At 36.7% G+C, this 15,497-nt stretch overlaps 1 protein-coding gene across 1 annotated transcript in view; it reads right to left on the reverse strand.

The window, feature by feature from the left end:
• The window catches only part of GCC2 (GRIP and coiled-coil domain containing 2), a 32,654-nt gene that overhangs the window by 5,093 nt on the left and 12,064 nt on the right, over positions 1-15,497 (reverse strand). Inside the window, exons 7-21 of the mRNA XM_053970166.1 lie at positions 15,062-15,131; positions 14,275-14,375; positions 14,096-14,194; positions 12,403-12,522; positions 10,826-10,990; positions 10,361-10,465; positions 9,632-9,794; positions 8,982-9,082; positions 8,771-8,848; positions 7,956-8,093; positions 6,638-6,759; positions 4,906-5,082; positions 3,148-3,365; positions 1,519-1,713; positions 566-705 (exon numbers count right to left, since the gene is read on the reverse strand). Of these exons, the coding sequence (XP_053826141.1) occupies positions 566-705; positions 1,519-1,713; positions 3,148-3,365; positions 4,906-5,082; positions 6,638-6,759; positions 7,956-8,093; positions 8,771-8,848; positions 8,982-9,082; positions 9,632-9,794; positions 10,361-10,465; positions 10,826-10,990; positions 12,403-12,522; positions 14,096-14,194; positions 14,275-14,375; positions 15,062-15,131 (1,992 nt within the window). The remainder of the gene's footprint in view (positions 1-565; positions 706-1,518; positions 1,714-3,147; positions 3,366-4,905; positions 5,083-6,637; positions 6,760-7,955; positions 8,094-8,770; positions 8,849-8,981; positions 9,083-9,631; positions 9,795-10,360; positions 10,466-10,825; positions 10,991-12,402; positions 12,523-14,095; positions 14,195-14,274; positions 14,376-15,061; positions 15,132-15,497) is intronic.

Consider the following 15,497-nt stretch of genomic DNA (forward strand, 5'->3'; position numbering starts at 1 on the left):
TTTGGATTAAATTTGTGCAGTATAGAGATACAATATCAGTAATAAAAGATTAGTAACAGTGGAACAGTTAAATAGCTAGAAATCTGATGATATTAATTTAAAAGCATTTTAGAAAAGAAAGCTTAGTACATTTAGAGAAATGTCTTCAGAAAGCTCACTCATACATTAGTTCATGTGTCTGCTTCTAACTTAAGACAGCTAAAACAGAAAGAGAAACCAGACAATGCTTCCCTTGGGATTTACTAATTTTATCTAAGTGAAAATAGTACAGACCCTTTAATAAATATTAAACTTCCCAGCTCCTGAAGTTTTTTTATAGAAGCTTTTACTCCTACACCCCTCTCCCCCTTCTCTTCAGCCAACTAGAAACTGTGGTGGAAAAAACCCCAAAAAACTGAAGTATACTCTGGAAGCACTAATTAGACCTGTGGAATAAAAGCCTCCTCCCAAATTAAGTTTTACATCACCAAACTTTTATAGACTGGGATTTTCTGAAAGATATTTGGTCTAAGAAACAGATCATGGAAATTAGAGCTGTCCCCACATCTCTTGTGTGTCTGCTAACCTTTATTTGTTCCATTAGGATTGCATTGGTTGCTTCTGATTCACGAAGTAACTCATTCAAGTGATCAGCGCTCTTAGTTGTTGTGTTTAGTTTCTGAATCAGTTCATCCTTGGTGAGATCTGCTTGCCATTGAGATGGTTCTGGAATTAATTAGAAAAGAAAACTAAGAAAAGGAAAATGCACTTGCATCTACTTCATACTAACTTAACATCAGGGCTTGATTAATGTAGTTTCTTATGAACAGAATTCATGCAAAGTCAGAGTGCAGACTTAACAGGCATCAATGCCGCTGCTGCATGCTTATTTTCTGATCTATTTCTGTTTATATATTAGAAGGGGACTGGTAAAATAGTTCTAGAGTACCTCAAGATACCTGGTTTTAACTTATTCTTTGTTTCCTACCCATAAATGGAGATTTTCAACATTTATCCATGAAGTGTTCAGTAGACTTTTAAAACAAGATTATATGCCACCATGTATTTTTCTGGTTTTTGGGGACTCCTAAAATATTCTTTTTCATGCTGGATTTCCCTTTCCTAGGAAAAAAAACTTATGAATAAAGTACTGTTCTAATAAGCCTCATTAAGATAAACAGAAATTTTATCCTTTCACTAACGGGGTTATATCAGCACTTAACTGTCCCTAGTAGAGACTTATCCAGAATACAAAAATTTCTGTAACTATTCACTGACTTGCTCATCCAGTCTTTTCCCTCTGAAAGCTCAGAAATATGACATCTTTAAATCACTAAAACCTGTAGAAATGTCCTACTGTAAGTCCTTAATCAATGATAAAACTTCTACAAATTCAGGACAGTGTAAACTCAGTGGCACTTGACTAGACTTGTGTCTTGCACCTAAAAGCATGAAAACATAACGCTCTAAAATATTTTGAGGGCATGAACTTCTGCAACCTATGTAGGCAAGCACTTCTGAAAGCCACGTTCTACCTACCAGGCTTTGCTTCTGGTGAGTTCAGCAGTTGCTCCAAGGACTGAACATAGGTGCTGGCTGAGGACACAGACTCTGTGTCTGTTGTTTCCATACCTTCTCCCTCTTCCCTAGCCACAGTGTGCACATCGAGCACAGGAAGGTCAGTGCTCCGCCGCTCTCTCAAGTTCTTTGTTGCCAGATTTGAAACAGCTGGACCTGAAAGATACTTACTGATGTTCATATCACAATTAAATTGGGAGGGCTATTTGCTAGGTGTGACTGTCTCAGATTGTGAGTGGTATATAAAACAGTCTTCAAAATGCCGGGGAAGGTGAAGCCAAAAGAAATAACATATAACATATAACATAAAAGCATATAACATTTATAATAGCAAAATACAGCCTTTCACCTCCAAATGGCCATTCCAATCAAAGTCTGGTTCTAAACCCAAACTTGATTGGCAATTTTTATTTCAGTAATTGTGAAACCTTCATGTACATCTCCCTGAAAGTGTGTTTTAGCTATGGTGAGGGTAACAAATACCTTTAATGCAAAATAATTTACTTTTGTTTCAACCAGTCCTGTGGGAGGTGTAAATTTTTCTGTTTTATTACTGTGTGCATTATCCTTCTACTTCATTAATAACAGAGCAACTTCTTAAGCTGTTACTGCTGCTTGGCAAATGTCCAACTACATCCTGATTAGAAACTTTACAGATTTCAAAATAGCACTTGAGATTGAAGACAGTAAAATCTTAAATTGGAAGAAGGATCAAATAGCAAGTATAATAAATAGCATGTATACAAATAACAAACATTCTTAAAATAGCTTCTAATACACTTTAGCTTTACACTTCATACTTGAAGCAGATGTGCAGCATGCTCCAAAACCTGAGACATGATAAGAAGAACACCAATGTTTACAAAGTAATTTCCTTCCATCTGTCTGATATTGCAGATACCACTATCAGTGGTGCAGATTCTAGAACAGAATAGTTCCAGTCGGAAGTGACCGACAACAGGTATCTAGTCCAACTGCCTGACCACTTTAATGCTGATCAAAAGTTAAAATATTTTCAAGGACATTGTCCAAATGCCTCTTTAAATTCTGACAGGTTTGGGGCATCAATCACTTCAATGGGAAGCCTGTGCCAGAGTATGACCACCCTCTCAGTAAGAAAACGCTTCCTAATGTCCAGTCTGAACCTTCCCATGGCAGCTCTGAACCAATCCCACATGTCCTGTAAGTGAATACCAGGGAGAAGAGGTCAGCACTGCCCTCCTCACTTCCCCCACTCAGGAATCTGTAAGACAGCCATGAGGTTGCCCTCAGCCTGCTTTCCTCCAAACCAGACCAACCCAGAGTCCTCAGCTGCACCTCATAGGACAGTCCTTCCTGTCCTTCCACCACTTTTGTTGCCCTCCTCTGGATGTATTCAAGGACTTTAGGATTCTGAAGCAACAGTAAATAATAAAAAAGATGCATTCCTGACTTGGTATCTGTGGACTGAAACAGCATGCTGCAGATTTCCCAGAACAAGTCGCTGGTGATTTTACAGAATCAAACACTGTAAGCACATTTTAGCTTCAGTCTGAAGTACACAAATCTCTAAGTAACCCATGAAAACCTGGTATTCTGCCTGGAAGTTACCTCTAGTGCTTGGTTCACTCTTGAGTTGGAAGAGCTGAGCTTCTACTCTGGAGAGTTGCTGCTGAAGTGTCTCTACTGTCTTCCTGTGCTCTTCTTGCAGGTTCCTGACCTGATCTCTGAAATTGTTCCGGAGAGCTTCATTCTGGGCTGTCAGCTGACTCAATGCCTGGGCATGTTCTGTTTTGATGACCATGTTCTCAGACTGTATTGTGCAGAGTCTGAAAACAGTGCATGCACAAACAGTAAGATACAAGCAGCAAAACACTGTAAGTTTTACATTTCAAAATTTTTACAGTTTGAGGCAGTTTTCAATTTTCACATATATATCTTAGAACGACTATGTGTGCAACATTTTTGCATTTAAAGTCCTCTTTTTACAGGGAAAATCTGAGACTGAAAAAACTACACATTATTTTTTATATGAATGCACTCTGCTATATAAACTCGACTTCTATTTCAGAACAAAATATTCAGACATCTTAGGAAATAATAAAAAACTTAAGAGACACTGTGGTCTAAACAGTCTTAAATTCTAAAACTGCATCATGACAGTTTATAGTATCATACAGGGCATGTCACTTATACTCCACTTCCTATAACATTTATTTACAAAGTACTTACTTGGGACTTCTAAAACTTACCTTTCTAAGAAGCTAAGTTTATTTTTTTTAAACCTCAACTTTCAGTGAAGAATTGTGTAGCTGTTAGCAAGAAAAATGTCAGTAACTCATCAGTTGTACTTGGTTTGGAGGTACTCCAGAAGCACACCAAAATTGTCACAAGCAATTAAATATATTAAATAATAATATATAGTATAGACATGATATATTATAATATAATAATCAATAAAGTCACAAGCATTTATGGAATGCATTTATGGAAAAACTAAGCCCAGGGCTCACCCTTATAAGCATACAGACTTAAACAGAGCCTGAGCAGAAAAGACCAGTGTTTAAGTATAAAGGGAACCTACTATGGAATGTGCTGTTTCCAGAAAAATGCAGAACTTAATTTGGTTGACTACAGTGAATCATTATGTAGCTATCAGAAACAGATAAAACTGTACAAAGACAGTGACAAGAAGTCAACAGTTCCTAATATCAATCAGTAATTTCTAATTAATACTTCATGTGAATATCTCTGTACGCTAAATGGAGAAGAAAAGACAATGATAGACTCTTTTTGTGGAGCTCAAGTATTAGGCACTCATGTGACTTTACAAGGAGTGATACAGATTAAACAGATTCCATTCATTTTGAAACAAAAATAAGGCAAATTAAGGTAAGTTAAGCCTCTGGCAAGCACAAACTTAAAATATAGTACCTTCTGTAAGAAAGGCACTTGGTGGACAAGAACTGGGTATTTTGTCAGTGAACTTGTTTGCTTTCCATATAACTATCTTATTTTTTTTAATAGGAAACATCCATAAAATTTAGTAGAGTGGTACAACACAAATATGGTGCTGGGCATTAGACTTAAAAATAGTCAGTGTGCTTAAAAAAGTTAATTTTTAGATCTGATAGTTAAGAGGTAGAAGGTTTGCAGAAATCTCAAATTCCCCTATCAGCTACTATTTCACTGTCATTGTGGAAGTGTCTGATGGCTTGTGAGAAATAGCAAACAATCCTTTTGAAGTTCCTTTCACTTTCTCAACAACATGCTTTTTCTTTGTAAAGTACAGTTATAGGCTTCCACATGCTAGGATCTTAAAATTCAAACAAAATAAAATATCCATATATATTCATCAGCAGACCATACTTTTCACGGAGTTCTGCTTCTTTTGCAACAGTCTCTTGCAGCATCTTATTGTGTCTTTCCAGCAGGGTGTCATGTTCAGACTGCAATGCCTGCAGTTCAGATGCATTCATCTGTGAATTATGCTGAGCATCTTGCAGCTTAACTTTAAGTTGATCTATCACCATTTCCAACTGTTCCCTGCACGTGGAAGAAAAAGAAACACACAACATGCATTTAAAATAATTACATTATTTCAGAACCTATATCATAGCCACTACATTTTGGATAACTGATCCAATTTGCGCATTTATTAATCAACACCGCACTAAGACCAAAATAATCTTAGAATAAGCTACAGCAGAAACAATCAGATTCTGTTTCAACATAGAAAAAGGTTTGCCACATCCCATCTGAACTGCTGGGAATGCAACTGTTGGGGTAGGAAGCATGACTGATAGCACTTTCTACTTCAAGGAGGGACAAGACAGAAGGAAAATAATATATGGGAATCAGATGGGAGAAAAAATTTCTTCTTTAAAGTGAGGCTTTTTTCTCGTTTGTTTAGTAAATGCACATCAGTTCAATAAGACCAAATACAGGGGACAAATGGTTGGAGTAGATTTTGAGCAAATTACTAGAAAGCAACATCAAGTCCATAACAGATAAACTCAGTTAGTCAGAAACAATTCAAAATCAGAAATACCAGGAAGAAAAAAATCTTATGTCACACACATTCTTTTTTTACTGATTTCTGTGTTTATATATGCAGACACCTCCATTATCTCATGAACTGTGTATCTCACTAATCCTTAGTGTTAATACTTGTAAATAATTTCTTTGGGAACCATTTGTCATCTGTTTATTGCTTCTCTAACGTTTCCAAGATGGTTCTCTCTAACAAAAAAATTAACAATACCAGAAATTCTTAAAATTTTGCATAAAGGACAAAGAAATGTAACTCTTACAGTTTGTTTGCTTCAAAAGCAAGAATGTTTCAAAAACTCCAAACCAGCCCTAAACCCAAGTCCTCTAACAAGGCACAAGTCGCCCTCTGGTGGATGTTTGGCTGCAATTGCCGGTACCGACTAAGGGTCCACGCCAGAAACGAATCCGGGCATTTCACACATAAACGCCCGGTCTGTCACCAAGGACAGTCGTCAATGGCTAATAAAAATAACTTGCAGAAACTGACTGACTTTTGCAGTGAGTTGAGACATTTTCTGAAGTAAATCTGAATTCACCTGGCTTATGACTGTACTTAAAGGATTTTCAGGGAACTTTTGGTAGTGTAACTCTTTCCTTCCAAGTCTTTCCTCATACGATACAACATACAGGATTTCATAAATCTGCAGTAACTGATGACTGAATTGGCATCCAGAGCTTTACCTACACTTAACCACTCACTCCTGAAAAAGTTCAAAGTGAGCTCAGTTGAACTGAACCAATCTGCTCTTTTCTTCTTAGTTGCAAATGGCACTTGGCTACTTCACATGAGAGAAAATGACGCGTCAAGACTACATAGAATGTGCAAGCTAATTTCTGCTCATGCATCATAAAAAAATTCCTAAGAGCTTACTTCTCCTACCAACTGTAACAATAGGTGATCTACACAAAAATAATGGTTATTAAAAAGACAAATCCAGCTATTAGAAACTAATAGAGCACCACAACAGTAGGAACTGATAGTATTTCTTCTGTTCAGCTAGACAGTGCCACAGTCAGATTGCAGATCAAGTAAAAATGTTAGTTTTACCTTTCTTGTTTGGCTCCTTCAGATTCTGTCTGAGAAGTAGATTTATTCTTTTGCTGTTTTAGAACATTATGAACACGGACTTTGTAGCTCTCAAATTCAGATGTAACAGATGCTTGTTCAGCCTATCACACAGAAAACAAACCCGTAAGTTATACTATTGACTATTGCTCCCTTATTTCTCTATAATGAAATGCATCTTACACTGAAAAAAATTAAAACCACCTGCTGCATTTCCTTCTTTAAAATAGGTAATTAAAACAGCAACCACCATAACAGATAATGTTTCTTTAGATTTTAACTGAGTATCATATAATGTGAAACTTGAGACACTGATTTTCAGTATACCAGTATTAAAGAAAAGAAAGAATACTTGAAAATTCAAAAACTGCATTCAACTGAGAGATTCATAAGCCAGGAGATTTATGAACAGCTTTAAATGAAGGCAAAGGTAACATAAAATACAAAAATATGTATAATTCTGTTTCTCTCCAATACTACAAGGGTGACAAAAATTCTAATGTGCCATAAAGTTATGCATAATTCTGAGGAGTTAAGTCAGTCTTGCAATGGTATTACACAGCACCAGATATAATATTCTAGTTGACTGTAAAGGTGTTTGGTCTGTCTTTTCTTCTAAATTCACCTGTTGCCTGAGTTTCTGTGGTCATATAGAAAACTGCCTCACATCACAGTAGCTTCATCCTTGACTGTACACTACACAGCAAAGATTACTGCCACCCTTCCAGAACTCACGTTGCATATTCCTCTCACAAAAAAAAAAAGACCCAACAACAACAACAAAAAAACCCAAGAAAACAACTTCAGCAACAGTGTCATTTTTCCATGTAATTCAGCTGCCAATTAAGAAGCTGCTCATATTTCAGCATATTAAAAGGTGCTTGCAAATATATTTTTCATGGCTTTTTTTTTTCTTTAAAGTGATATCTATGTTAATTGGTTTTATATGAAGCAAGTTATACTTTTTTTTTTATTTGTGCTCTTTTCTTTAAAGAATTTTCTTTTCTCTGAGTGTATATTTACTGATCATCTTAAATAAACCCTGGCTCCCCACTACCACAAGTTTTTTCCCTACTGTAAATAGCAGTATGCAAGTCCAGCTGTTTCACCCCAAGTGATACATGTCAACCAGGACAGTCTGGCTTGTCCTTTATACCACCACTCAATTACTGGGGTAATTTGCAATTCTTGACAGGCAAAAATAAAAGAGTGAAAAATCTGCAAAATATTTTTGAAGAAGCAAAGAGTGCAAGCAATCTCCCTTCTTAAGCCTCTAAGATTACTTCTTCCACTGGAATACCTGGGCTGCTCTGCACTCTTCTTGCAGGGCTGCAATTTTTTGCTGGCAAGCACTCATCGTACGCTGGTGCTGCTCTGAAGATGTTCGCAGTTGTTCCTGAACTTTATGCTTTTCTGATGTCAGTACAGCCACTTGAATCTGAAAAAGTCAGTTGAAAACTTGACTATCATGAAAACTTTTCTTACTTCTCCAAGGAAACATGCCACTGAGCACCTAGGACTCTACTACAGTAATTCCTGCATAGAACTGGTGAATACAAAATTAAAATCCAATAAAAATAGAATAAAAAAATAGACATGGGTTACCACATAATAATTTTTAAAAAGTGATGCTATTTAAAGAGAGAATTGAAGATATAATTACAATGCTGGGGTGGCAGCATTTAAGAAAGCCAACCTCTCTCCCTTCCCTGCTTCTTTTATTATATTCCAATACGTTTCTATTCAATATACAGATACACAACACTTAAGATTTTTGCTGACAATGTTGTGCTCTTCTGCTTTTAAACTGAACAACTACCATTTTGAAAGAAACATAAAAAAAAATTCCAGTTACAAGCTTCAAACTCCACAGTCCTCTCCTTTGGTGGAAAGGGAAAGAGGAAAAAGGGTAAATCCACTTAAAGAAAATCATAGGAAAAAATATTTGGGGAAAGCAGCAAACAGACAAAACTCATTTAAGAAAAAGATCCAGTAGCCTAAAAGTAAAAATAGCACCTCTTTATTCTTCAGCCTATATTCCATGTGCCCAGGACAAATCACACCCTTACTACTTAAATGAGAAAACTTGTACTAACAAAATGTGAATTTTCTTGCCTTATAGGCTTCCACTTGTTGTTGACTGGCTTCCAGTTCCCCTTTCAATGATGCCTGCAACATTAGATGGTCATTTTCCTGCAAGACAAAATTACCTGGAGATTAAAAAAAAAACCTCCAAACCTCAGTAACCTAAAAATTCAGCTACCAGCTGTTTTTTTTTAAATCTAGTTTAAAAACAGAATACACAGTCATTAGTCGATGGACTTACAGCTTGTTTTGAATCAGCCAGTTCTTTTTTGGTTTTCACCAGGAGTTGTTTTATCTTGGCATTTCTTTCCTCATCCTGTTGCATAGCTGACTGAAGTGACTCTAATGCAGAGAAAAACAATTATATGCAAAGGAAACTTCCCCTCTTATATTTCCTTAAAAATGCTGGAAATATTTAAAAAATTCCAACAGATTCCTTAAGAGCTGCAAACAAGTAGCTTACAGTAACTTTAGTAAACTTTTCTTAAGTTATCACAAAGGTAAAATAAATGAAATGTTTTCAAGATTTACACTTGAGCATAGGAAGAAATGGAATTTTCACATGGTAATCAGTAAAGTTTTATGAGTGTGGTATATCTGAATGAAACCCTTGTCAGTCACCAATATTTAGAACTTATTCATAACTTTATCAGGCAATAAACACAGTATGACACGCAGGTAAATTGGCTTTTAAGTGCTGAACACTGGATTAGGTGATTGATAACCTAGTAAAGGTTATCAGTCAAAGACAAAATTGCTTTCCTAATGCAACTGTTTAGTATTCCCTGCAAAGCTTACCCTCACTTGCTGACTTGAGAAGTTATTTCTGAATTGTATCTTTTACCACTGCTAACTATACCATAGTGACTCTTCTGTTTATAGCTTACTCACTTATTTCTTCCTGTAGGGTCTCTTGTTTCTGTTTCTGAATCCCTGTTTCTTGCTCCAGATCTTCTATTCTGCTGTCTTTATCAGTAATCTTCTGATTAAGTTCTTTTACTAGCCTTTCATAATCAGCTATTTCCATATCCATTAGTGTACTCTTTTGAGCATCCTGCAAGGTATACAAAATGAATTTTTAAAGATTATAATTTGCCTTGCCTGCTAAGACTTTTGTAATTCTGTAAAAAACTATATTGCCCATCAGACAAAGATTTTGTCTCTCTCCATATCCACAAACATTACCTATCCACTGGGTTTCCATATCCTCAGTAAATAATCTGTTTTTAAACAGAATCAAAAGCTTTGAAAAACCTGTTGCTAGTTTTATCAGTAGGTATTTTGTATGTATAAGTTTTTGTCATCTTTAGTCCTTACAACCAAGGCAATTTCTTAACAGTGCACTATACATGTACTCCAGACATCTGAATTCTATTCCTATTTCTGCTCATGAAAGGCCACATAACCCAAGCTAAACAAACAAAAAATAAGACCAAAACCAATTTCAAAAGTACATTTCAGCTCTCCAAGCACACAACCAGGGGCAAAAGCCCTCACATTCTCCATTTTGCAAACCTCCAGCTTTAAAATCCTCAGAACAGAAAGGGAGGCATTCAACACAGCCAGATGGGCCAAAATCTTCAGTAGTCCATGAAGCACTAACATGGATAGCAACTCTACCTTTCTGGCCAGCTCTAGCTCTTGCATAGTTTTCTGCAGATGTTTCTTTTCCTTCTGAAGTTGCATCTGAAGCTCCTCCATTTCTCGGAGAGCACCACTATGTTCCTGAAATTTAAGCAGTTGTCAATTATGCAGTCCAATTTCAAAATAGATGCCAACATCTTTCTATACTTAGACACACACACAAGCACACACACTTGCGTTGTACAAAGATAGTTGATTCCTTTCCTAGGAAATCACTGTGAACCAGAAGTGGTTTTCACATTCTGTATAAATACCCCTAACCTGAACTGACAGCCTTGCAAAGTTCTTTCAGTGAACAGACCAAGTTTTCAAAAAAGTCAAGTAAGACAGAGGCAAAGTGCAGAACCTGGTGTATACAAACACAGTTTACAAAGGTCTAACAGAAATCACATCCAGTGAAAGTAATGCTTTAGCCCATTCACCATCTCTATGAAGTACTACCTTTGTTTTCTGCTCTCTTAGAAGCTTTTCAGCTTCTAGTTCCTTGTCAGCCTTTGCTTTGGCTCTTTGTATCTCCAGTATCTGAGTTTCCAGCAGCTTAGCATTATTTTGCAGTGTTTCAACGCGAGCCAGGAGGTCTTCATTAGCAGAGCGCAACTGATCATGCTGAAATTAGCACAGAGGAATGATAAAAACAGAAGCTGAATTTTGTTTTGAACAAAAGCTGTGCAATGTTAACAGATAAAATATTTTCTGTATTAAAAAAAAAATACCCAACACTGATTTCTATCCAAATCCCTTACAAACAACACTCCTATAGATGAGTTTTGTCCAGCTTAATTCTGTTAATGCAGATAAATAAACAGGTGAAATTAAAGCCATAAGCACATGTTGGTTATTTTGTTCAGTTAATTTGCCCAGCTTTCTGTAAAATGGCAAGAATCAAAAGAAATCTGAAAAAAATACCCAAAAACTTATGCTTTCTGCATGATCACCTTCCCCTTGCAACCATACAGTATTTCAATACCTATTGCCACACTCCAAATACAGCTGCCTGTATTTATAAACAAATGATCATACTACTAACTCCTAAAAAAGGCTGAACTGCAAGCTTTGACTGAACCACCAAGTCTTCCACCAGTACATAGTAAGAACTCTACTGCATCAGGCATACTTTTGCAATGACTTTAACAGATTTAATTTTGACATTTTCAATGATGTATGCTAGTCTTTATTTTGCCTATTAAGAATGAAGTATAAGTGAAATATGTCAACTACCTAAACAGCGTTTTATTTACAAATTCTTTATAACTAACTTGAAACATGCAAAGCGTGAATGATCAGCAGAATATATACTATTATTTCTTATTTCTTCCTATGCTATTGACTACTGGCTTGTGTTTATAAGGAAACAGTGGCCTAGGTGGATCTTCAGTGTATGGGGCCTGGGAATTTAAATCCTGAATACCAAACCCATTGCAGTAAGCTTTGCAAAAATGTGTCTCACAGCCTCCTAATTACTATCTAAGACTCTTCTGAATGCTACTACAGTACTCTACAATGCATCCTAAAGTCTCACCCTTGTGAAAAATGCAAAATTCATAATTTATTTAGTATATTTAAACACTCTGTTGATTAAACAAAAAAATTTAAAAAGTCCCAAAGCCACATTTTGTTGAAGAAATAGAAGAAAAAAAAAAGTCTCAGTTAAAGGTTACTGCACTTAATGAGAAATGTAGGTTGCAGTCAGAGAAACAGTGCAAGTTTGATATTTGCAGCAGAGCTGTAGGTCCAAAATCAAGCCAGAGGTGATCTGCTCTTTTCTATGAGTTGACCTGGGATAAAATAAACACTTTCTATTGACAAAGTCAGACATTCTAGATATATTTATCTTTGTCATGGCCCAGGTAAGATATCAAATGTGGAAAAGGAACAAACAAACCACTCTGAATTTCAAGTCACTACCTAAAACACACTTAGGTTATGAAACCAAAGTAACAATCACATGATTAGGACTTGCACCTAATAGGCAGAATTAATTTTTATGGTACTTATCATTACCCACATATGGAACTGACCTGCTCAGATGACACCTGTAGCTGTCTTGTGAGGTCGTCTATCTGACGTTCAAGATTATTTGCTCTGCTTTTTTCAGAATCCAGCTGTTCTCCTTGCTTGTCGTATTCCATCAAAAGATTCTTAACACATACAAACACAAAGGCATAGTTTTTTACAAGATGTATTGCATAAGCACATTCTATACCTCTGAGGTGTGCTTACCTAGTATTTCATTATATGAGTTGTCTTACTGCAACATCAGAAATATCAGAATAAAATTAAAGCTATCATTCCCTTACAGGCTCTGTGAGAAACCCCTTTCAATCCATGACATTCTAGAATAATTCAGGTTGGAAGACAGCTCAGCAGGTGTCACCCTCCTGCTTAAAATAGGGTCAACAGTGAGATGAGACCAGGTTGCTCAGAGCTTTGTCCCATCATGTCTTTCCAAGGACCTCCAAAAATGGAGATGGCTACTCCACTAGGCAACCTATTCAAAAGCTTGATCATTCTCACAACATAAAAATGTTTATTCATGTCTCCAGTTGGAATATCTCCCTTCAATTGAGGGCTACTGTCTTATCTTGCACCACCATTAATAACCTCTCTTCCCTTCATAATGTCTTTGTAGGTACTGGAAGACTCCTATCAGGTTCCTTTGAAGTTTTCTCCAAGCTGAGCAACTTCTCCTCACTTATTCCATTCCCTTGAGCACCCTGGTCATCCCTCCACTGAAATCACTTCAAGTTATCAATGTTTCTTGTGTTTGGGGGGAGAAGGAGGGACAAGAGTGGATGTAAGACTCTCGATGATGCCACAGAATCATTTAGATGATTCTTTAAGATCATTTAATCCAACTGTAAATCCAGTACTGCCAAATCCACCACTAACATATGTCCTTAAGTGCCGTGTTTATATTCTTGTATATAAAGTGCTTGCTGTGTTTACTTATTATACTTTAAATACCACCAGGGATCGTGATTCCATTGCTTCCCTGTTCTCCTGTTCTAATGCTCAAGCACCCTTCTTGTAAAGAAACTGTTCCTAATATCCAATCTAAACCTCCCCTGGTAGAACTTAAGGACATTTCCCTCTGTCCTATCTTGTTGCTTGAGGGAAAAGACTGATCCCCACCTGACTACACCCTCCCTTCAGGTCTCTTTGGAGAGAGCGATAAACCTCCCCTGAGCCTGCTCTTCTCCAGACTACATAACCTCAGTTCCCTCAGCTTCTCCTCCTAAGTCTTACAGGGAACAGCTTTCTCTTGGAGAAGCAATGCTGACTCGTCACCTGCTTCTGCTTCATGTGCCCAGAGATGTGCTCCAAAAAGATTTGCTCCCAGGAAATTACAAGCTTGTCTTTATCATTTAAGGATTTTCAAATTGATCTTCAATTTTACGTACTTTTCAGAATTCACAGGGATTCATGTTTTGCCTAGCAACATATTGCTTGATATGTATGATGCTAGATTCAAAAGGGTTAAAAATAGCATTCCAGTAGAAAGGAAGTGTCTCATTTTCTTCTGACAGCAGCTGCATGGTTCCCTTTAGAGAACCTTACATTTCTTGATTCTGGTATTCAACTGCACTGACATAATTTCTTTTGCCAAACATAATTGTGCAATTAAATAGCAACATATATCCAGGCTAGGCTTCAAACCCAAAGTATTTTCTGACAGTTTACTGTCTTTTGTGAATGCAGCACTATTCTTACCTTATAGCTTTCAGCTCCTTGAATTACATCTTTCATTGAAGCAGACAATTGATCTTTTTCTGATCGAACCAACTCCAACTCTTCCTTCAGAGTCTGCATCTTATTAGAAAGAAGAGTGTGTCATTAAAACAAAGCCCTCCATGCAGAATCTTATTCATATTAGGAAGTAGTCAGGGTACCTCTTTTCGGCTGGCATCTAATTCTTTCTTTGCTTTCACAGCAACCACTTTAATTTTATTTAGCTTCTCTCCTTTTTCAGCAGATTCTTTTTCAAGCATCCCTAAAAGAAATACATAAGAAAATTTATAATTATACCTTTCCATTTCTTCCCAAGAAATGAAATTAAACGAAATTCAATTAGAACACAAACATCAGCATGACTTTAAAACCAAACAAAATATAAAGCAGGGGGAGATGTCCAAGTGCTTCATTCAGTCAAGCACTTCACTTGAAGCTAAAACATCCAGACACACAGAGAACTTAGAGGCAATCTTAGAGACAATCTTTCCCCATTTCAGAAGCTTCCATCACAGTTTAAAAGCGATACTCCTGTCTACTTCTACATAAATCTAACAACTCAGAAGCATTTTCCTGCTTTTGTGTTGGGGTAACTGCAATAAAGCAACAGTAGTTTTGGCAGTGTTACTTCCCTTTCCTTCTGGTAGCCTCAGGGATTCTTACTGATAAATTTCCCATATTAAAAAATAAAGGTTAAAACCACTACACTGTTTATAGACAGATGTACAGAGGAAGAAAAAGCCTTAAAAACTACCAAATCATATCTAACTTAAAATTGCTAACATTTTAAATCCCCAGTGGAAGGAATACTGTAGGAAGATGCATTAATATCCACTTCCTCATCTTCCTCGACTTGTGGAAATACAGGACAATCATGCAAAGAAAGAAAAGGTACATATCCAAAGAAGCCAGACCATTTATACAACAGGAAAAAAGTGAGAAAGATACCAATTTTTTCTTGAAGCTCTGCTACTGAAGACTGTTGATCAGTTTTCTCAGTCATTGTCTCAATTAAATTCTGTATCATAAACAAAGATATAAGAAGTATTACAAACGTTTCTTTGTGGTACCTGTTTTGTCCTAACAAGCCACCAGAAGTCTCACCTACAGCTAAACTATGTTCTTAGAACCAGGAAAGCCCTTATGAGCAACTTTGCATCAGCTTGGTGAAAGCACAGTTATGCTGAAAGCAGAACATTCCAATCTTTTAAGAACTGCTTTCCATCCTGTCCAAGGACAAAAAAGGGGAGACACCCTCATTCTGCATCTGGCAGCTTTACAAAACCAGCAATTCCCAAGACCTGAAGCTAATGCAGATCAAGAAGTTTTGTTTGAGATGGAACCACAGAAAGTTAGAGGTGAAAGATTATGAGGTCAGGTAGTC

Source organism: Vidua macroura, chromosome 2 (assembly GCF_024509145.1).
Source record: "Vidua macroura isolate BioBank_ID:100142 chromosome 2, ASM2450914v1, whole genome shotgun sequence".
Taxonomy (NCBI): Eukaryota; Metazoa; Chordata; class Aves; order Passeriformes; family Viduidae; genus Vidua; species Vidua macroura.